The sequence below is a fragment of the Buteo buteo genome, chromosome 21 (genome assembly GCF_964188355.1).
Source record: "Buteo buteo chromosome 21, bButBut1.hap1.1, whole genome shotgun sequence".
In the NCBI taxonomy this organism is placed as follows: Eukaryota; Metazoa; Chordata; class Aves; order Accipitriformes; family Accipitridae; genus Buteo; species Buteo buteo.
In genome coordinates, this window is record NC_134191.1 from 1,541,093 (window position 1) to 1,565,172 (window position 24,080).

Below are 24,080 nucleotides of genomic sequence, written 5' to 3' on the forward strand. Positions count from 1 at the left end.
TCTTAGATATTCTCTCAGCCTAGTTTCTCTTAGCATTTATATCCCTACAAACATTTTACCTTGTGACATTCTCAGACCTGGAGGAAAATTATACCGATGCTCAGAGTTGCCAAAAGCTGATATAGCTTAATTCACTTTGCTTTGCCTAAGGTAGTACAGCTCACATGGTATACATTACCGCCTAGGCAAAATGGGTCAATAACAAAGAGGAAATGACATTTCACGTCTTTAATTCCAAGTCTGAGCTAGTTTTCAGAGTGAGGTGTAAGATTTAACTATTGCCTTCCTATTTTTATATAGCAAAAATCTATGTATAAAGTTTAACTCACTGAAAAACCTTTCTTTTTTACAAACCCCACAGTTTTCATCATTTTTGAGTGTGGCAAATAAGAGACAGGAAAGAGATCCACACTGGTCTTGCTCTTCTCTTTGTGGATTATTTTCTAATTCTGCAGCCGGTGGTGACTGAGGGCTGCGGGTACTTGTTCTCCTGGATGTTCTGTTACGCTATTCACATTCCACTTTATCAAAGCTTCCTAACACTTGAATTCTCCAAATCACTTTCCCCATACCAAAAAATGCCACCCTGGAAGGATTTCTGATTCACTTCATACAAGGCCTTGCTGCAGAATGATTGTGCAGGACTCCCACCTGGGTACCAGCTGTTGCAGCACACGTTCCAACTATTTGCCAATGTTACATACCCCTCAGCTTTCTATTGCATATATGCAGATGCTAATGCAGTCAATACTGTGCTGCTCCCAAGATTTTCTGGTTTAATTTGGCATTACATGCTAAATGTTTGGCACGAGTGTATCGAAGGACACTTGGAGACACACTCAGATTCTCTGGGTTACAACATGCACTAGCTAAGACTTTTTTCAAAGAAAGCACAAGTACAAACAGGATTATCTGCATTTATCATGATTTGCAATGAGTTGTTTAGCTCTTTTCTGTGGTACAGAAGAAGTGTTCCTTGATTCACATGGTTACTATCACGTACTTCGAGGTTGTGCCCTTATCTGAATAAAAATTATTTACAACAGCCGTTTCTAAACCTAATGCATCAAAACCATCTGCAGTACTACAGACCACAACGGTTTTATTCCAAGAGTGCTTACCAAGTCAGGCTGCAATCACAGCTTGTGAGCAGGACCTACGTGATTTCAGTCCTGCTGCCTGTTAGCACACATTTTGGAGACCCGATGGAGGACTAAGGAATTAGCATATGGTCATTCAGCGGGCCAGTGGTTTGAAAAATTCCCTTCCAGTTGGCTGAAAGTTAATTCTGCAAGTTAAGATAATTAAAGGTGTTCATGCCAGTCATGGTTGACATGAGCAATGAAAGATTACAGAATCTAATGACAGAACAAAATAAACAACATCTATTATTATAGTATACATTATAGCTATTGACATGTTGGGCATAGTAACTCGCTAGCCAAAACATGTAATTGGGATGTATTTTAGTAACACACTGATGTAATTATTCACCTTTAAACCTCTAACTGGACTGCATACAGTTTGGCTGACGGTGTAATGGAGACTGAGCTCAGAAATGCCCAGCTATGGCAAAGAGCTTTGCAAACAGGCTGTAGACCTTTCTGGAAGGACTTTGCATTTAGCAGCATTTATGCTGTGAACTAATTCCCATAAAGCCAGGCACCTGCAGCCTCACGAGCACGATTGTGGCCGTGTGTCAGCCCGTGACTGTTTGATGTGACACTGAGAAGCGGGTGGAAGGACAGGACCAGGGTCGGGGAGCAGAAGATGCAGAGTGTCAGTAACAGTGCCATAGGGGAGAGGGGCTTCAGGTAGGTTTAATTCATCTTAGTGGGGTGTAAATGCCTGAAGAAGCAGCCCAGAACTTTTTTTATGCACCATGAAACTAGTTATTTTGGAGCAGAATAACATTTCCAAAGAGCGCCTTGAGAAGAAGAGGAATGCCGCTGCACTTGGATGTAGCCCCAGCTGAGGATCAGGGTCAGCAGCAGTTGCAGTTCAGCAGGAGCAGCACAGGCTGAGCAGTATTTCCATCAGAAAGAACAGCTCCGATTAAGTTACTTTCCAAAAATGTCAGAGGCAATAGTGGCTAAAATAATTCATATTTTTCAGCTATCAGGAATCCAGTTACTTCTGGATGCAACTACATCTCCATGTATGCCAATATGCTGTAACGTACAGCTAATTAAATCTAAGGGTTTAGCCGATTTCATTAGAAATGTAAACGGTGGTAATTTTCAACAAGTGGCTGCATCCGCTGAAAGCTCAAGGTTCTGCACTGACATATGAAAACAAAACATACTAATCATGCTTAATACTTAAAATCTTAATTTTAAATAACACCCTGACCTCATTTGCTGAAATTGTTTAATGAGACTGTCTAACACCTGAATAATGCATACCTCCTGTCAACCCATCAGCTCACAAGATCTCAGGCTCCAAGTTGTAATAGAGATGTATTATCTTTGTACCAGCTACTCATTACAGTCTGTAACAGGAATAGGAAATGACAGTACAAGGGCAATTTATGTGACAATAACTGAAATGAGAAAGGAAATTGATACCAATTTTTATCTATCTTGATGTAATCTTTGAACCGTGATTTTGAGCTTACTCAGATGTTGCAAACCAACAGAAATCTTAAGGATTATACATTGCAAAGGTCTGTGCATGTATATACATCCATCCATCCATATACACACATATAAAGGCATGTAAACACACACATTTTTTAATATATATTTGCAAATAGGGGCTTTGTGATCATACTTTACATGCATATAGGAGCTAGAACCAATAATGCTATCAATAATTGTGCTTTCAGTTACACACAGCTTCACTAAGGTGAAATTGTTTAAGCTAAAATTTTCTAGGTTGGGAGATGCCAAATTTCTATTTTTAAATCTCAGATAAATACTTCGAAATACATTCTTTTAAAAGCATCTAAAAATCCCCAAAACAACCCTGTGGTCATTGTGGTGAAATTCTCTCATCCCTTGCTATTTGAAGCAAAAACTTCTAACTGGCCAGGTAAGTGCCCTTTTGCTCTCCTTCCACCAGAAACTGGGGAAATCCCAAGCTTTCCATAAACTGAAATCTGCATATGCTCCAAAAGATTTACCTTTTGCTGCAAAATATTCTGAAAAAAAATATCCATCTGCTCTGAACATGCTCTACTCCGGTGAAAAAAACCTCCAAATCAAAACCCAACAACAAAACCAAAAAACATTGAACAGAAATAAATTTGAACACATTATTTGAGAAAAATACCATCTGTTGGCAGAATATTCCTGAGCCTCAAACTTCACTGAATAGTTGCTTGGATCTAATTGCCATTCTGAATGTCTTACCAAAAAAACAAGGCAGGTACATATAGGTCTCTTGCCAGAAGGTTAGACATTTGATTACACTTTTCATTAGCTTGCTATTCGTAACATTTATTTCCAAATTCTATAACAGAGATGTTTATGGCATGTAAATAGATTAGTCTGAGCCCAAAAAGATTCAGTAGGTATTGATGTGTGCAGGATCTGCATAAATTGCATAGATCATTACAAAATAACTTAATGTATTTCTATTTGTGGGGGAAAAAACAGAATTGCAGCATAGACGTTGCATCATTCTCTTTGTCAATGACTTGCTTCGAAAGGGTCCCTGCCTGCTGTCAGGGGCAGCGGTGGCTCCCCATCCTCTGGAGGGTGAAAGCTGACCTCAAGCCCTACGCACTCCCTGTTTGCTCCAAGACCAGAGACCCTGAGGTACTGGAATGTTACTTTCTTTAAAGCAAGGTTTCTTTTTCTCCATTTTTCATGCTCCTCTAAAATACTGGCCCATACCTACAGTGAAGAAAACAACATAATACAGCTATTTCCCCAAGGAGGAGGGAGTTATTAATAAGTCCACAGCAATTTCCTTTGCACCATATAACATGACCCAGGATTTATAAGGGGAGTTAGATCTATGTAATGTACGTGTTTATGGAAGCATATTGATAATTATCAATACTATTAATCTTCTAAGTACTTGTTTAGAAAGATTGCAGCAATATATCACTTATTGCTGGAGGAAATTAATAAAAGCATAAGGAATTGCTAAGCAGCCAGCCTTCCTGACGCTGCATGCAAAAGGCTCCATTTAACCGGCAGTCATGTTTCAAGCTGTACACTGCTTCATGTGACTAAACAATCTACAATTCAAGGGCACATCTATAAAACAATACTGATTTTTTTGTTTATCTCTGCACACAGTATGTTTAGGCATCTTTAATATGTATTTATTTCTGTTTGCAAACAAATTAATTAGAAGAATGTTTTAATTTTATCTGGAGCTTATAGTTAACCCCGTCCGATGCTTTGGAAGTAAAATATGTTTCAAGTAAGAGCTACTTGAAATCTCTACAGTGTAATAATGGACAGGACATCCTGTTTTCTGTCCACAATCGAGGATACACTTTCTTCAGCCATCCTGAAAAAGTGCTGCAGCATCTGATCAGAACCCCAGTGCCCAGTGGCACCTTTATAAGCCATAACACCGAGCTGGAAGAGCGCATTTGACAAGTTGGAGATGCTGATGCAATTAAAACAACATGATGCACCCTACGCGGACACTAATAGGCTAGAAGTACAGCATTAATTAGACAATCAAACTGAAAACAACCTGCATTAGCTTGCTCTAGGAAGATATCCCTCCCTAATGGCAAATAAATAGGTCTCCTGTAACCATTTCACTACTCACCAAGACGAGGGTGAAGGCGAAACAGGGCATCACGTCCGCCACCGTGCTGCAAGTTGTGGGGGGACGGTACGAGACGACCACCACGTCTCAGGTGGGTGCTCCACTGCGCGGGGGAGGCGAGAGCCCTTCCCCCAGGGAGAGCTTCCTTCTTGCTGTTCAGTCGAGACCTCTGGTTCGTCACGCAGGACCTCAACACCCCAACAACTCATTTGTTACTAGATGACGGAAAGCAGCTAGTGTCCGTACGCGGGCGCACGGACAGGTCTCCCCAGCCTGCGCAAGGCTCAGCCTCAGTGGCACCAACACATCCAAACCAGGCCTAAGCCACGCAAACTGAAAACTTTAAATGAGCTCAGCCTTTTAATGACCCCCGACAGCTTGTCAGTATGAAATAGGAAAACAGGGTGGGGATGGAAGAAGAGGCCAAAACTCTGGCTTTTCGGTCAAATGCAAGTCTGCTGCTCACTTCAGCAATACAAGAGATTGAACCCATATGCCTACTTGTCCAAATCCAATAGCAGTCTACTTGGCAACACTTTTGCGTAAATCACATTTTTAACAAAAAACGTTAACAGCAAGACTAGCTTTACTTTACTTTTCGTTCTGCATAACTGTTGGGAATTTCTAAATTTTGCTATCATATTAGAGGAAAAATTTGAAGGAAGTGGAACATATGCACGCTCTGTCTGCCCCTCCATCTGTCTGCACCAACTTCCTTCCTAATAACTTTTGAACTTCCTGGCCAATTTGAAGCACATTTGCTACAAGGAGAGATTTCTGAAGGATGTGTCTGCAGGATTAGTAAAACTCAGTGGATAGTTAGAAGAGAGATGCACCCAACTCTGAGCATCTCTCTCCCCCCTTTTGGTTTGGCCAGCCAGCCAACCAGTCGGCATACGTGTGATTCAAACAGCCACGATACAGGCTGCTGCTTGCACAGCAAATGATACAGGGGTGCGGGAGGGAGTTCAGGCACTGCAAGGATACTGTGGAGACAACTATGGGAAGGAGTCACAGGGAATGTGATGAAGAGTGCTGCTGTGATAGGGTATGCAGAAGACAAATCCTTGGAAAAATAAGATTCAACAATTTCACAGGGATTTTCTTTACTTTTTGATTTTGACAGTTCAGGGATACTTGCAGAGGTTTGGATGTGAAAACATAATAAACCTGGGACCTGCTGAGTTAACTCTGTATAGAGAAAGAGAAGCAATATCACCAAATTTCCCACGAGAACCTGCAGTTCCTCTAGGAGTGATCCATTTTTCTCTCCTTCAGGCATATCAGCTCCTCCAGGAGAGATGCATTTCTGTTCAAAGCATTAGAAGTTGCATTCATAGAAGCCAGCCAGGTATGGGAGCTGGTCAGCCAGTTCCCTGCATTCCTACAGTGCCTCCTATTGAGCAACCTCAAAGTGCTTTACAGAGTCTAACAAAGGCAGGCACGCGTGGCAAGATGACATCTATTGGTATTGGATCTATGGCATACATGGGGTAAAACAGAGCATGGAACATGAACTACCTTTCTAAAATTCCAGGTGAAACATAAGGCATGAAAGCAGACCCTGTATCTCCTGGCCACTCTGCCTTCATGCTTAACCCACAGAGTCATCCTCACTATTTCCCATTGCTTGAACAACACAAGCATTAGAGATCTAGCTACTGCTAAAGTAAAAAAAGAAAGTTACCCATTTGAAAAGCAAAACAACCAAAAACCAGCTGGTACATGACACACCTTCTTCTCCCCATGCTAGAATTCCTCCTTTTCACCACTAGTGCTTTTGGCTTTTGAAATATATTAAAACTAAATACAGTCAAAATAGTTCTCATAATGATGCAACTGCCTTGTAATACATGAGCATACTCTCAAAACTAGCATAGTAAAATGCAATCCTGGTTTCAGATGCTAATATTACTGTGGTCAACAGTTTTATTGCCTAGTTGCATTAGCTGTATCTTTGCTATTCAACAGGCTCTGGGGGTCATGATACAGGATTTCAATAGGGATGCAGCTGGCCAAATTTCTGATCCTAAAATTCAGGGCAAAGCATTTCAAATTGCAGGAGGACGCATACTATAAATATTGCATACTAAATCTGCATGCAGGGGGCCAAAAAGGGTCTGACAGAACATCACATAATCTTCATAAAAGAGAGAGAGGCAGGAGGTGCTCTTCCATGACCTCTTATGGGAGGTGGGTGGGCATCTTGTGATCAAACTTCACTGCAGGGAGAACAAAGCACTGCAACAGTTTTTCATGGAATACTGGCCAAGCCATTTAAAATTAGACATCTGCTCAATTTATCCTTGTGTAGATATCTGTGAAATACAGCCAAAATCATTACTAAATCATGCATTGGGCACTAGGCAAAGCTGTGCTAGGTTGCTTGACAACAAGCAAGCAAAAGAAAACTTGGTGATTATATTGTCCTTACGTAAAAACTACATTACGTCCCAAGTTTGCTGCAGCAAAAAGTCATAAAATATTTTCTTCCAAATTCTGACCTCAGATACAGAAACGTAAATCCAGGGTGAGTCAACGGCACTCAGAGGAGACACTTCACATACAAACTTGCTAAAGGGAGAGCAGAGCCTGGCTCCTGTGTGCGTAGGGAGCAGACATCTGCCTTTTTTTTTTTTATGTCTCACAAAAATGTTCAGTAAAGGTGATACAAAGATGTGGAGAAGCAATCAGGATAGAGAAATATGAATGCCTCAGAAATTTTGTAAAACCAGGTTTATAAACTCATGACAACAAAAAGAAAACAAACTGAAACAGCATATTTTGAGACTTGCAAATACATTGTTAAAGATCTCTTCAGTCTATCTACTGTCATGCAATAGAGAGAGAAATGTAAGAAGTTATTCTGTAATTTTACATGAAAAAAATCTGGTACAGCTATCAAGATTAATCAGCCCTGTGCCCCTCGTACTTCTGCCCTTGCTCCAAAATACTGTGAATGGGAAGGTGACATAGACCATTGTAGATTAGACAGACAATAGACTGAACAGTAGCACTAATTCCAGGGAAATAAAATGCAAAATATTCTTGGTCTTTCTTTGAATGAAGACAATGATAAAGAAGAAAATATTTACTCACCTATGATGGTCTTCGGCACTTATTTACCTACCGCCTTTGAGATCTGGAGTGTCCTTACCATTAAGGCCTGCATAATAGGGCAGAATAACTTTTCTATTTTGTAACTGAGGAAATTCAGACACACAGAACTAAATGAGACTGCCCAAGATGACAAGTCTCTTGGAAAACAGAGCATCACTTCAGCATTTTCTAAATTAGTAGTAGCACTCTCACCAAACATCCTTTTGTTTCTCTTCTTGTATTACTATTAAAGAAATAAGAATTGGGGAAATATATCCTGAAGTGTTATCTCCACAATAATTACTGAAGACAGATTGTAGCCTTTGGTAGTTTCTCCTGGAATGTATTTAATAGTAGCTATTATTTTGGTTGGTTATTTTAGGGAATCCTTGACTGCTCTAAACTCCACAATTTTCTTTATTATTGTAAGAAAACACAAACAGGGACTACCACAGCAATGCTAATCCTGTGTGAGAAACTAGGACCCGTAAGTGAGTAGAAGGGAAGTTAGTGAGAGAATCTCAACTACTGACATAACCCTGTAGCCGTGAGGATAGGAGGGTTAGGAAAGTGTGCTTTTTATGGAAACATTTAACACACCAACAGGAATACAAATCAAGCTCCATTAATTTAGCTTTAAATTTTAATGAATCAGGATGTGTAGTTTACATAAAGAAGGATTTACTTGATAAAATATTAATATTTTTTGCTAAAAGAACTGTAAATTGCAAGTTAATATAGTTTTCCTTAAATAGAACATCAAAAGCTCGAAATCACTGAAAGAGCACGTAGCAAATCAAAATGAGCCAAAATTCAGGAAGAGCAAAATATCATGGTCAGTCTCAAGGACTGGACCGTTGGTAGTCCACAGTAGTTACTTCATTTAACACAAGACACGAAAACTTTAAAAATAGAAAGTGCACTGCATTCTGTTACACTCCAGACGATGGTGGTTTGATTTACCTAGGCAGCCCATGGCTTGCATCCCAGCTGAAGCTGCATAGCTGGAGCGCTAGCTCAGGCTCCCCACAATTAACGGGTCTCATCCCCTGGGTGCAGCAAGCATTACGCCGGCTCCGCGCACAGAGAGCCGAGGCACAAGCCGCAGTTGCTGGGATCACACGCTGCGTGCCAGGTACGTCCTGGCCACCTCTCGAGTGCGTGTCAGGAGGGGACCACGCTCACGCAGCCTTCCCTTTCACCCCGTGCCCTATTTTCCAAGGGAATCTGGCAGCAGAGACAGAGAGGAAGCCGTAACGCACCAAGGATGGACAATGTCAGGAGAGGGAGCTGGCATCATCTCGGGTGGGAACTTGGACTGAGAGAGGAAAACCCTTCTGCAGCAACTGGCATTTCACTTCAGGAATACCTTGATTTTATTCAGGCTCTGCTGCTGAAAAGCAGTCAGACCGAACTGAAAAAAACATCTTTGTGCTTTAATAACAACCTACAAGGAGTCAAATAACTATAAGGTTAAACTGGCACCACTTCTCCATGAATTTGAGGCTCAAGCAACTTGCACAAAGTCACGCAGGAAGCCTGAACCCAGATCTCCAGAGACCTGTCACAGACCATCCTTGTATGGACAAAGCTGACACAAGTCTCCAGCTTTCTCAGCCACCAGTCGTGTTTTTTTCATCTGGGAAACATCAAAGTATCTTCAGGGTCTTTGATCGCCTGCTGTTACGTGCTTGTTTTTCTTTAGGCGTCATTACAAAACGGCCATCTCATTCATATGGATATCTTTGCTACGTGCTTAAAAGTAACACCGGAAAAGTGAGTCACTCAAAAATATTTAGTTTCAGCTTCCCTACAACCAGAAAAACTGAAAAGCATCTGCAAATGAAAGCCCACTGGTCTCAAACTACAACGCATTACTGCTTCATTTTCCAAGTTGGCAACTAGGGACTTCAGACACACAAAAGTAATAAAATTTGCATGATCACCTAATGTCTCTATTAGTCTGAGGAGCTTTGGTACCCAGGGTATGGAGAAGAGGTTGCAGGATGGAGTAAAAGAAGATAATATGCAAAAAAAAAAACAACCCACCACATTATGCATCTGTGAAGAAATAGTAAAGATCCCTACTAATCTTTGTAGGATGCAAAAAAGCATTTATTGACTATACCTGACAAAAAAGAGCAAACAAAGAATAAAATAGACTCACATTGAGCTGGAGGTCATCTGTCCACTGGCCAACGAGTCGGTAGCCGGGGGTGCTGGTGTTAGTGGTGTGGTACTGGAAGATGTCGTAGCGCCCTGGGGCATCACCGTTTTTGTTGAACATCACTGGAGTGCCAGCACTGCCTGGGGGAAGGAAACAAGACAAAATCCAACCAACCAATGCCAAATCTTTACAATACTTTTTTTATTTAGTCATGGTTGAGAGCTTTCAGACTGGCAATGTGTTTCAGGCAAAGGTCATCTATCACCCAATCTAAACTGGATACTTCAGGACACAGTGGGATCATCCTAGCCCTCTTCCAGAGATTAATTATCACTGCCCAAACCTAATGACTAAAAATAAAACAAACAGAACTAGATCAGCCTGACTTCACTCTAGCTTTGCACAAAGCAAGAAATATCAGAAGGCTTTTCTTCCTGCCCTCCAGCCTCCCTCCCATCTCTCTTTCCTTGGGGAGTTCTTTAGTGAAAATCACTCCTGTGAATGGAGCCTCTAAATGATTTTTTTCCCCCAGAAAATGTTCCATCTGCTTCTGAGAGATACTGCTGTCAGAAGTCAGCCCAGGTCTAGTGAATCTTGACTAGCATCCAGAAATAGCTTCCTCCTCCACAATATGTTCTTATTCCCATAATCAGCATGCAGTTGGGATGGAAAAGAACAGACTAAGCTACAGGAAAACTGTTCCTTGTGTACTCCTTTATTTAAGCTCTATGACACTGACATAAGCTGAAAAGTGTCTCAGTCAGGAACAGTTCAGGATCAGGATCCTGAATTAACTTTATTTGACATATACTAAGGTGACTAGCACGGGTAAGGAAGTGCAGGGCAAGCAACAAGGCAAGGATAGCCCCACAACCCTTCCTTTGTGCCTGGTGCTGAGCAAAGCCAGCCGGCAGCCTGGAGGTGCACCGATAGGTGAGCAATGGGACAGACGATTCCTGATCCTCTGATGACCTGAACATCTGCATTTTAATTACCATGGCATTAGATGTGAACCCTTTCTTAGATAAGAATTCAAAGCAGCACTGAATTTCCTCAGATCTCTAGGTGAAAACTTCAAGGGTGACATTTATTTCATGACATATTAAAATAGGTTTCAGTAGGGTAGAGTAATATTGTGTCAAGATTGAAGATTATGACAATACTCCAGCATATCTATATTCAAAGCTTCCTCCTCCTGCGTAACTTTTTTTCCCTAAAGCAATGAAAAATCTCTCCTGTTGTAGCACTGAACTTTAAGATTATGGTTTTCTTCATGATTCCCATTCTTCATTGAATTCCAGTGAGTGAAAAAAGATTTGAAGGAATGAATTAGCATAGTTTCCATTCTAGCTCTGGTAATTGTTTCCTGTCTATCCTACAATCCTCTGAGATCAGATACAGATTCAGTTCAAAGGCTGGTTCAGAAAATCTTCCACTGAAATCTGCCCTCACTGGTTCCTTATGAGCACTGGGTAGATATTTAATTGTCATTACAGATTAATGTAGCCAGAATACATTTACAGTGAAAACACTTAAAGTGAATAAGAAAAAATGGCTGTAATTCCTAGGCTCCTTCGGCAAGTCAGCACAAATGGTAAATTGGATTTAGCTAATCACAACTCTTAAAAGGCTGTATATTATTAGTTAAGCTCGGTTTTGTCAGAGCCGACAAAAAAAGTACAATTCAAAGGGTAGGAGCTCAAGCGAGGCTCCCAAAATACAATATAGACATTTGTGGTTTCCCCGCATCCCGACAAAACCCCAGCATGGACATGAAGAGTGTCCATGTCTGTGTCTGCACGTCAGAAGGCAGACCGAGAGCGGACACCATCATCGTGGCCATGCCAAAGTCAACAGTGCCAAGACAAACTCTGCTGCCTCAAAGTCTTCTGTAGGCTGAGGGGAAGCAGCCAAGAGCATGTCTACAGTCACCTTCGTGGACCATCAGGAATGTCGCCCAGAACCCTCCTGGCTAAGCCACAGCCACCCCACCACAGTGCACAGGGTAGAGCCAACCTCTCCATCCCCCGGCTGGGCACCCAGAGCAGGTTCCCTGCCTGCCTGCAGACGGTGCCGGCAGAACCCCTGATCCCTGCTCAAGGGGCAGGCAGCGGACAACAGGGCCAATAAACAGAAGGCCAACGTGAAGGATAGGTGCTGTTATGGACCTAAGAGGTCCTAAAGTGAGAATGTATCAGGAGCTGTCACTCCAAAATGTGCCACTTCTGTGTTTTGCAGGAGCAAGAAAACTTTGTGTAGGTTACTGCTAATTGTTGCTTTGCATAGCTGAATGCAGACAGCTTTTAAACACTGATGTTTAAAATAATCCTTATGATCGGTGAACGCGCTTGGATGCTACAGGGCTGCAGACTGCACAGCAACACGGCATGATACAGCATTGTCTGCTGGGTCACCTCCAGAGGCCCCTAAAGGCACAGTCCCTTGGGACATCGACCTCATGCATGGATGTGGATACTTGATAGTCAGCAGTAAACACCTGTTGCTATTTTCAGGTACACACACATTTATGCGTTAAAATTCTAGAGAAAAAAGCTGTGAAAAGTCTGGGATCTGTAGGGAAGACGAATAAGTATAGAAACGCAAAGAACCGATAATCTCAGGTCATAAGTCAAGCAGAAGTGTCCCGTTTCCTGACTTTGAAGTTGGAGTAATTGGACTCCTGGCAAAGTACCTACTTAGTAAGTGCAAGCTTTCTTTAACCTTTGTGTGGGCTCTGGTGCATGCTTTGGTGCTCTTTTTGTACCATCTGCCTGGAGGAACCCATCAGTCCTGTTTTAAATTGCTACAGTATTTCAGTCTCCACTTGCAATTCAAGTTCCTTTGTGCACTTACGAAAATAATAAAAAGTAATGTATGAAAACCTCCCTACAGAGAAGAGAGAGTATTTTCAAAATGATCCTATTTGTTATTTGACTTCTTGATCTTCTCATTATTAAAACATATGGTTGTTTAGTTGTGTTTTGATAATTTAAGATTTATTTTCCTTCTATTAAATTTTACAAGAATTTTGCTCAGCCCCAGAAAGCACTTCAGAAACTGAGTATTAGCCTCTAGACTGCAGCTTCTTGCTCATTCAGAGGCTATGACAATTTAATTCATCTTCAGTCCCCACCAAGTAAGCTGCCTTCTCACTACACAGACACAGAGAGTACATGACACCCTTTCACCTGCAGGATGCATTCAAAAAACCACACAATCTGACTGAATTTGTAGAATTTTGATATCTTCATCACCACAAGATAAGAAGTGAATTAATAGGAGAAGGACAGGGTGCTAGACAGGTGTAACTAGCTAAGGTGTTTCTTTATTATTCAGTTCACGTTTACTGCAGTTTGAGGACCTGAAGGGCTCATATGAACAGAATCTTTAGCTTTTTCAATAGCAAAAATACAAGCACTTTGCACTTTGAGATTTCCAGATTCTCACTGCAGGAGCACTTGAGGTTTTTAAGTTTTCCATATTTGGGGCCTTTTTGTTCTCAAGGTAGTGTGATGATATCAAAATTCATACTGAGCTCCTAGTACAAATCCAGTCTCTCCTCATTAAAGCGTTGCTTGAACTCTTTCTGCATGAATGTCATTACCTTTGCAAGGAAGAAAAGACTCCAAAAGCAGATACAGACAGGATGATTTCAACTGCACGGTGACAAGGAGATCTATTACATGCAAAGAGGATCTCAAGCTCACGGGCTCAGGATGCTTGAAAATGGGCTACACTTTTTCTCTCTGGCACACAGTTTGGACAAAGCACTCCTACTGCTCTACTTTCCAGTTTTACTACAATTTTAGGTAGAAGACTGGGAGAACAGGATTTTAAGCATAGACTAAAGAGTGTTTTTCAAGTCCTAACCTTCATGAGATGGAGTTGCATGGCTGCACCGGTGACTGAAGGAAGGGCAGGTTAAGATGAAGGCTAAAACCAAGAGAGTCGATACGAGCCCAGCAGCGCACTCCTCTGTCCCTGCCCTCCCAACCACAACATGATGGCCAAGGAACACATAGGCACCGGCACCCGTGTCCCAGGAGCTCCCAAGCTTTATCAACAGGAATACACCACCCATACCAGGCAAAGCCTCTCTCATTGCTTCTTCCATTCCCTCATCGCTCTGCATTTTTCAGACCGGCCTTGTCCGTTTGGTGAGTTATATGATGGTTGTTTATCCTGCACCACTGGGAAGACTGAACCAATCCACAACAATTCCAGGAATTTACTTTTACAGAATACCGAGAAGAAACTGGCTATCTTTCCATAGCCCAGGGAATGAGCCCCAGGAGGGTCGTAGCTGAACATGGAGCCTGGGTGTACAAACACATGTGCAGTTATGCGCTATGAATATGACAAGAAAAAGCTAAACTCTGCCCCTGGATAATGAACCTTAGAAGGAATTGGTTCTTTTCCCACGGAAAATGCCTACAGCCAGATAGCCAAGAGAAATTAAAAAGGTTTAAAGCTATCTCAGCTTTGTTACCATTCTCCTTCCTGTGCTAAAAAGCAAACCACTACTTCAGTCACTGTGCTGGACATGAGTTACATGTATACAAGCAAAGAAAAACACCATATGGCCATGTAAATCAACCACAAATAGAGAAAAAAAACGTAATCTTTTAAAAGCCTGACCAAGGAAACACCAATAAGGAAACCAAAGTTGGTGCAAACCAATTCTTGAAGCTGGACGGTAGGCAACATTACTGTGACACCCAATTTCTCATAAATTATTTCCCACCACTATTAAAATGATTAGATGACTGTTCAGCATCTTTATATGCAAGAACTGTCTAGAGATGACCATGTATGAGCTGCTTTTCAGTACTAAAATGGCCCAAGTGCAATACTGTACACGAATGCTGTACTTCTACAGGAGCTTTGTCCTTTATAATTAACCTTCCAAAATGAGGAAAGTAGAACTCTCCAGACCTCCTCAGATCATTCATCTCAGAATTTGCTTCTGGCTGTAGTTAACACCACTTACTTCAAGGAAAGAAATTAAAATCTCCTCATATTCACCTTGCTGTTTATAAGATGATTTATACAGGAAGGAAAAACATCCTTGGCACAAATGACCAAGCTTGACCATGAAATACCATCTGTGTTCCTACCTTTAAATCTCTCAGGTCCTATTGGCTATGTGTGGGTTTTGTTAAGTTTATTAATAAAAATGTTTATTAGTGGATCACAGCAGGGAACACCTCGTTGTGCTGCCCAACGAGGACATGAAACTCATGCAAAACCCTCTTCCCAGGCAGCGACAGCCTTGGCTGCCTCGCACATTTTGAAAGGAGATTTTTCAGTACTTTCCTAAATGTGTTCTAAATATGGATTTGGAGGTCTAACTTCTGGCTCCTGGTTAAATCTCAGATCTCTATCTTATACAGAGCTAGGGCAAGAGCAGTAAGACCTCCTGGTAAGTACATTAGCAAGGTTTATGAAGGAGAAATAACATTAAGTTGCTGTAATGTTACCTGCTGTAAGCGATTTGCTCTGGTGCCTCCGGGCTGGTTGCAAGTGCATGTTTGTTAGTGAAACTAATAATATTACAGTGAAACATATAGAGGCAAGGAAATTTTGCTAATATTTAGGCCTGATTTATATAGTGCAATGCAGAGAAAAAATACATGAAAACCCATTGTACTGTCTGAAACAGAGGGCTGGTATTGCAACCAACACTGCCACATTTGGGAAGCACAGGTGGATAAGTGATAAGCAGACAAAGAGATAAAGTCCTCCCATCCTCATTCCAAGGATGTTTCATCTCCTCCGAAGTCTTACTAGAGGAACGAAGGTTGGAGTAACTACTCTAAATCACATAGTTCCAGCTCTGCAAGTAGTCCTGGCCTTTCAGCCATCCTCTCCCTTCTCTTGAGCATGCAGCTAAGCTGGGTTCAGGCTACCAGAATTTCATCCAGTTAGTTTTCTCCAAGTACAGGAAACAATATAAATAACAAGAAGAAAATGATGTGTGATGCTAACAAACTTCTAGGGTTTCAACAGGCATATTTAGTCAGAGACAAGCTTAGGCTTTTACCCAGTTATTTCTCCCATAGGAAATCAGCCTTCTGGAAGGTATCCTAAAATAGCAGCAGAGATTTCTGTCTTTGGGCAGTTGTTGCCTATTTGCCTTGGCTACAACATGTTTTCAAATGGATACTAAATAAACATGGTCTTCTGCCACAAACTCTAGCATAACCACAAAAAAAGTCTTGATCTGCATTGAATGAAAAAAAAAAATATATAAAGTGAAATTAAATGGAAAAAAGCCACATGGGTCAATATGCTACTGAAGAAGCGGTCTCAGCTCACCGTTGAAGTTAACGCTGCGTATGTACTTGAGCAGCTTTTTGCCTCCTGCATGCTCCATCTCGGGGCAGACCCCCGGGTAGTCGGCACAGAGGTCCTTGTTCATGTGGTGGAGCGCGTGTGCCATAGCGTACACAGCATCGATCACAAACTGGACCTTCCCCTCCTGCTCATAGTGGGAGTCTTTGCCAATTCTCTCCTGTCCTGCACGTTAAAAACAAACACACACACATATACAGACACACAGAAGGACAGTAAGGAACAGTATTTTCCTGGTATCAAATACAAATGAATCCTCTTGGAGCACATTTAAAGAACTGCATGTTTTAGTCAATACAATAAAACATTTTGAGTTATGGTTGTACTAATTAAAACAAAAACGAACCTTCTTTCTTGATAGTAGAATCATCAAGACTTCTTCTTGCAAGTTATTCTACCATAATCCAGAAAAACAAATCCTACCATAATCACAAACTTGAAACTCTAACCTACAGGGACCACTGTAGAGAGAGAAAACACCAGACTCCGTATGCTCCCAAGTATGTCTTTGAAAGAAGAAAGCATTTAAAATAAAGCACAGCTGGTATTTTAAAGTCTGATGTTTTGTTCTGCTGCAAATCCCAGTCTCTAATTGAAAGACAGAGCCAGATTGAGGGAAGAAAGAGTCACTTCAGAGATGCATCCGAAGGGGTGCTCCAGAGAATTGAGCGAACGTGCCTGCTATTAACGCCACCTCAGGAAGCTCAGTATGTTTGCATTAACTATGCACTCCCCTTCTCCCCAACCTGCAGAGACTGAAATGTCCTTCAGAATCCACTGATTGCCTCTAAAATATTTTAGCAGGCGAGAACTTAAGGAATCCAAATGCTTAATGTCATCCCAACTGCAACGGGGGGGAAAGCAGTGCTTTGAAAGTCGTTCCTTGATCGCTGCAGCACCCAGCATGTTAGAAACTACAAACCCTCTGCCTGAGATCTTCTCATCCGACAGGACAACGCACCAAAAAAAAGTCTGAGAGAAGGGAGACAATTTGCAGATGGAAAATCAGAACACAGAAATTAAACCACAAAGAGCCAGAAGAACTCAATAGAGGTGACAAAAAAGGTGAATCTAAATATTTTGAGTGGTAGGCTTGTGCCTTAAACATTCTCTCCCTCTCAGACTTTAGATAGATATGTAACCTGGTAACATGACTGTAAAACTGGGCAATAAGGTGGCCTCCTTGCTTTTATGGTTGTGTGAACAGATAACTGGGTGCCTCCGCAATTAAGCGGCAAACCAAACAGTATTTTCAGAGCTTGAAGCAAGCCACAATGGGTTGAGAGTCAGGAATCTTTGATCCCTCCCCCCCCCAAATTGCCCACTAACTTCTTGTTTTACCTTGTCCAAGTAACACCTGCATGATTCAATCTGTCCAGCTGCAAAATGTGTGATTATACTTACCTATCTCACCAGGGTTTCATGAAACTTAATTACTGCTTGTGAAGTGTTCCAAGCTGCATCGATGAAAGCAGCAGAAGTGCAATCTATTATTTTCCAAGGGTGGCAACACCACATCCCATTTGTTCCCCCTGCAGCATCACACTTCTTTCTAACCTCTCATCGGTCTTGACCACCTTCCTGCAGTCCCTGCAGGTCTGGGTACTGCCAGGAGGTCCAAGAAACCCACCCTCGGAGTCACCTCTGACAAATATGTTAGAGACTTTCAATCAAAGTAAATGCTCAGTTGAAGGATGCAAGTGAGGAAAATTCCTTTGTTAACACCCTTAATTAGAAATAGGGATGAGTGAATTTAAATTAGTTGATTGATACCAATAAGGAAGGGAAATCAAGTTGTTAATGACTGTGAGAACTAATGATTTTAACAGAGGCAAGAAGTCCCTTTTCTTGTTGCTGCTCAACTAACACGTTCGTATCTGTCCCTCCTGTGCTAATGAACGGCAGCCTCACCGGCACCAGACCCCGTTGTCCAGAGCCAGCCCGAGCCACCTCCTTCCCCGGCAGTGCTGGGTTTTCAGAAAGCCATCACCAGGGAGCAGGCCAGGTCTTTTCCAACATGCCTTCCCTTGGGGCACTCTCTTGATTCAGCTCTCAGGCTGAATCATTTTGTAGCCAGCCTATGAGCAAAGTTTTTCAATTTTTTTTTCAGCTCATGAGAAAAGGCAGAGTCCTAAGCAATCCTTTTTTTTTCTTCTTTGAGTGGAGAGGCAGTAGACCAGAATTATGAATGAGCACAGAGAGATGACCACCCTTTTGCAGAAATTCTACAAGCACAAAGAATGTCTAAATAGGTCCACAGAAGCAATTTGCTTTAAAATAGGCAAAGATATAATCCCACTATATGAACATCTTTATTTATCTACAACTTTCCTCCTTCTTTGGTTCCCTCTGTTATTACCAAACTGCACCATTTACGTCTGATCCACTCAACGTACATATTATGCTTGAGAGACTCCCTACCAAAGCCCCTCAATTTGAAATCTCAGCTACACTGCAAACACTGAAGTCCTACAAATAATTCAGCAGGGTAAGAGAGCTTCCAGACTGTGAGATCCACGTACTGTCCTTTTCATTATTTCACTCCCCTCTCATTGATTACAGAACTTATTACATTTCCAGGCCCTGACAAGGAAAATGCTTTTAAGTGATTTCAGCTCAGCTACATAACCAAATTAGCAATGCAACAGAAATGCATGCCAAGGGAAGTGAATCCGGGATTGAAATGCTGCACACAAACAATACTGATTAGGCATATTAAGTTCCAGAAGCACGGCTGCCCAAATGCACAGCAGAAAGAAAACCTTTAGCAGTGAAGATACCCATGAAAGGAACCCAAGTAAAATTCACTTAGAAAAACCAAGTGCAACGTTAACAGTGTCCAAGTATGAAAATAATAAAGATTTGAAAAACTTTACAGAATTTCCAGTAACAAGAATGCTTTCCTGTACTGAAAACAGCCAGTTAGTTGAGTATTAAACATCAAGAATTGGTGCACAATAAATCCAGATACGGATTCAAATGTAACTGCCCACCCAGAAAACATGCAAGAATTTATACAATTAGAACAAGAGTGTGCTATCCTTCATATAAACATAGGTCGAGTTACCTTTTAAAGAGACTTTATTGCAATTAGAAGTTTAGCCCAAATTTGAACTAGCAAAGAACCTGCAAACCAATTGTCATATTTTACATATGTCAAATAGTCGTCAGACTTCAACACTAAAAAAAAATAAAATTAAATATCCAAATTAATGCACCTGGCTGAACAGAGTGTTCCCTCTAGTTTACACCAAACTACCACTGTAGTAATCCAGTGAGCAGCAAATCAGGCCCAAAGTCCATTTTCAGACAGGGATAAACCTAAGATGCACAATTTTAATTCCAGCTTCAACATTAGTGTGGCAAATATTTCCCCCTCTTAGGTTTAGCTGAAGATGCCAAGCAGAAACTTTTACCACATGCTTCAGCGATAGCTCCTGTATATATGGGTGTATAGAAATTCAATCATTAGTTATTCCTGAAAGAGAAGGAAACCCACAGAAGCCATTAACTTCTTACAGACAAAAGCAGCAATACCGGTGCTGCGTGTGCCTCCTGACAAAGGGGCAGTCTTGAACCCCCAGCCCAGTCATGTTAGGACATCGGGGGGGTCTCGGGGGAGCGAAGCTTAGTGCAAGAGAGAGAACCAACATACGAACTCAGGTGCTGCGTGCAGCAAGAAACCAGGCAACCCTCCATGCTGTCAGAAGACACCACAAGCACAGAAGGGAAACATAAACCAAATTTGCATTGTGATGTGCAAATCTTCTGTTCTCCTTACATGTCCCTGTTCTTTAAAGGTTGCCTTTTCTTTTTTTTCTTTTATTTTTACACCTTGGTGATCTTCAGAAGCCATGCAACAACATTATTTTCTTCAGCAATGAAGTAGCTGACACCTGAGACACATGCACACAAAGTGATTTCAAGAGAATGCACTTTTGTTCCATGGATTTGAAATGGAGTACCTTGGGATGTCACGAGAAGGATGAAACACAAAAGCAATTTATTGACATGAGCTTTTTTGCTTCCAAAAGATCTATTTGAAGGTGATGACAAATAATTTAACCTCACTTCCTACTAGAGTCTCAAGTGCTCATCATCGTGATTCCTAAGAGACTGAGCAGCTAGGTCTCTTGCTGCAGGCAAATCCTCACAAGAGAAAAATTCTGCAACAAAGAGAGGAAAAAAAGCCCCAAACCCAGAGTAGTGAGAATACAGAGAGAAATAAGTCCTCTTGTACAATCTCCTTCAGATGACAGAAATGAAATGCAAGTTTAAGAACTCCTGGTCACACTTTTTGCATCTCCATAAAGGCGATGCTTAACACCTCCTTGTATGGAAAAGGAGCTGACAACACCATTTTTCACATTACATTTTCTCAACATGTCTCCTTCAGTTGATTTTTCTGGACTTATCGTTGATCATCACATAATGTAGGGGATATGTTATGATGTATAAATAGTGTTGCAAGGACAATTTTTATGGCATATAATTCATACAGACAGACATCAAAATCCCACTTCATTGGTGGTTACATTAGAAGAATTCAGACACTGGTTCAGTTTCTGAAGGATTAAACACATTTTCAAAGGAACTCACATAATAGTACTGCTGAGAACCTGGTGATAGTCATCATTAACAAGAGATTTAATTTAAAGATTGCAGAATGCTCACAGTATCAAACAAGCAGCTATTATTTGTGCAAGTTAGAATTCAGCAGCTGGTTAAGTGCCGACAGAAAAATGTATACTCTTCATCCATCTCCAGCATATTTAGCATCATTAGAAACATGATGCCTGTGAGCAAAGAGACATCCATGATGCAACAGCTACAATTATTAGTCTATAACTGCGCAAGTGCCCATATATGCTATTTCATAATGACTCTGAAGCTTCCTCCAGCTACACACAGCCCAGAGAGCTCAGCCTGTGCAGCTGCAGCGGCTGAACTCGTGGCACTCCAGAAACATGCACAACAGCACAACACAAAAGGATCCATCTTTAATAGACAAGTGCCTATGTCCAGGGGTCTCCAAAATAAGATTAGAGCTATTACTCCTCAGATACTCACTCATGGTATAGACACTACTGTACACACAGGAGGTGTAAAGTCTGAAGGCTTCTCCACATAAGCTCTTTATTTGAAAGTAGCTGAGTACTAGAGCTTGAGAAAAACTAACAATATGCTAGAGCAAATATTGTAATTTAAACAAGCAGAGTATGACAATCAGGCCTCTTTGCAATATAATCCATGTATTGTCATTTTACAAAGAAATACAAGATCTGATAATACAGCTATGTAGTTACAGTCATCTATCCAGCCCATCCTAATTCAGAAGATCTCATTATAGACAAAAGCCTTTATCTCAAGATCATCAATCCAATCCCCATGGATTCTCTTGGGGAAAGCAGATGAACTTCCCAGTTTCTACTGCTAGCCACACAAGAACATCCTTCTGTGCTAGGTTAAAATTTCAGGCTAAACATCATCTCCTTCAGGCTACGGCAAGCTGGCAGAGTCAGGGCAGCAGCACAGCCCAGGAATTCCGGCCAGAGCAGCCACCTCCCGAACGTCGGTGTATGCCAGTTCTGCCGTATTTCTAACGGCCAAGGAAACCTCTCCCTCATCTCCTCCGCAACCTTCAGTATCAGTGTAGCTCTACAGCCTCCTGCCACCCTGATGGAGAGAGAGAACTTCATATCGCACAACAAACTTGGAAGTCAGACCAATGGTTCTATGCCAGTAACAAGCAGGGAAGCCTTTTTTAACTAGAAAGGCTTTTTTTCTTAAGTTGGTACACGCTGGACGCACAATCTGTACATCTACTCTTGCAGATGTCTAACAGATACAGCTGTACTCAGTGACTCTAGTAACACCACTAAAACCCCCAGAAAGCAGATGTAGTCAGCTTTAACTATGCCTAATCGGCTAACATTCTCTAATCAGACTTTGGAAACCAGGCTCTCACAATGCCTTACAATGTATTCCTCATGTAGGAGAGCAAAAAAAATTCCCGTACTGTAACTGGTCTTCACTCATAAGTATTTAAGTAAAAACCAAAAGCAGCATAGTGCAGCAGAAAGTCCTACTGAAAATTTGTTATTCCAATACCAGAAATAACAATATTACATAGTAAGGATCATCATCATAATAATTCAGCAGTTTACAGAAAGCCTTGATGTAATGAGTTTTGTGAAGCTACATCCACTTCCATGTGTCAGACAATTATTTTTTTCTCAGTTACTCTGATTCAGCCCACTGTAACAGTTTCTGTTCTCAGGTGTGTATGTATATCTAAGGGAATAGGTTTTAGATTAGAAAACTGACCTAATTTTCTTACCTGAGATGTTTCCTGTGCATTCAACACTCCTATTAAAATATATGCAATAGGTGTCATTTATATTCCAATGCTGAAATACTACATTCATAAAAATACCAGCACCAGGCTAGCCAACACTGATGTAAATCAGAGACACTTTACAGCTTTATTTTGCTAACGTGCAAATGAAGAAAGCTTCCTGTAGCAATAATTGCCAGTGAAGCCAGTGATCAAGCAAATGTATGGAAGAAGCACTTTTTAATGATTAGAAGGCCTAAACTGGAGCTATCTTTATATTTGGGCACTTGGGTAAAAATGCAGTTTGCAAATAGAGGAATATGTATGTAAATAGCAAGAGGATAGTCATTGAATCACGGAGCTTTGTTGGGAAATCACCTTGGCAATCTAGAAACATAAGCAATTCTAAGAAATGTATTTCTGAAAGATAATAGAATTTAGAAATCCATAGAACTGGTTTACCTTAAGAATAAACTCTTCAAGATTGGTTTTATGTTGGTTGAACCAACTATTGCAAGGTTCTTTTAGGAATTTCAGGTATATATATTTTGAATTACTATGATGCTAAATGAGAATAACTTTTTGAATTGAAAGCATAGAGGTCATTAAGCTATAATGCCTGCTTGGACAATTTGATATTATATGGAAAACTCTTTGTTTTTGAGTTGTACATAGCCAGTCAACTTGCAAAGTAGTGCATAATATGGTTCGTTTGCTCGTAAACTTGTGCATATCACATTTTTCAGAGAAAAAAATTGACTTTTCTTTCTCATGGGTGTTAGCATTGATATGTTTAGGCAGTCTGAAGATAATTGAAGTATTTACAAAATAAGATGCAATGCAATCTATGAAAAGAACAGGGAACTGAAATCCTGGGTTTCAAATTTAAGTCAAACATTGGCTAACCATGCATCCTCACACAAGTCTTAGCATCTCCAAGCTATGGCTAGAGCTGTATTAGGGCGAAGAGTCAGAGGAGTCACCCAAAGATGAGCTGGGCTTGCTAAGAAGTAGTTTATTGGAGAGATATTGAGATGTGTCTTGGATTTCCCCCTTGCCCTGCCTTGAGAGGGAGCCTATAGCCAAGATCACGGACAACTTGAAAGACAATCACCATCAGAAAGAAAAGAAGAAGCAGAAGTGGTCAATGGAAACATGTTACAAAATTATGGATCAGCCACTGACTAGCAAGGAGGAAGAGGCAGGCCGTACTAGCAAAGCAAGAAAACAACTGCCTAGACCGCTTATTTACCTGCATCAGAGCATGGGATGTAATTGAGAAGATAAGTTTCCCATCCTGGTCTGCCCTTTAACCTTATTCGTAGCTTGCAGGGCAAGCTAAAGAAGATAAATTTTAGTGTTTACCCTTTCTGCACTGAAATATTA

The 24,080-nt window shown here is 41.1% G+C and overlaps 1 protein-coding gene across 2 annotated transcripts in view; it reads right to left on the reverse strand.

The window, feature by feature from the left end:
* The window catches only part of GRM7 (glutamate metabotropic receptor 7), a 308,320-nt gene that overhangs the window by 84,336 nt on the left and 199,904 nt on the right, over positions 1-24,080 (reverse strand). For both annotated transcript variants that reach the window (XM_075052544.1, XM_075052543.1), the window contains exons 6-7: positions 16,322-16,522; positions 10,004-10,143 (exon numbers count right to left, since the gene is read on the reverse strand). In XM_075052544.1, the coding sequence (XP_074908645.1) occupies positions 10,004-10,143; positions 16,322-16,522 (341 nt within the window). The remainder of the gene's footprint in view (positions 1-10,003; positions 10,144-16,321; positions 16,523-24,080) is intronic.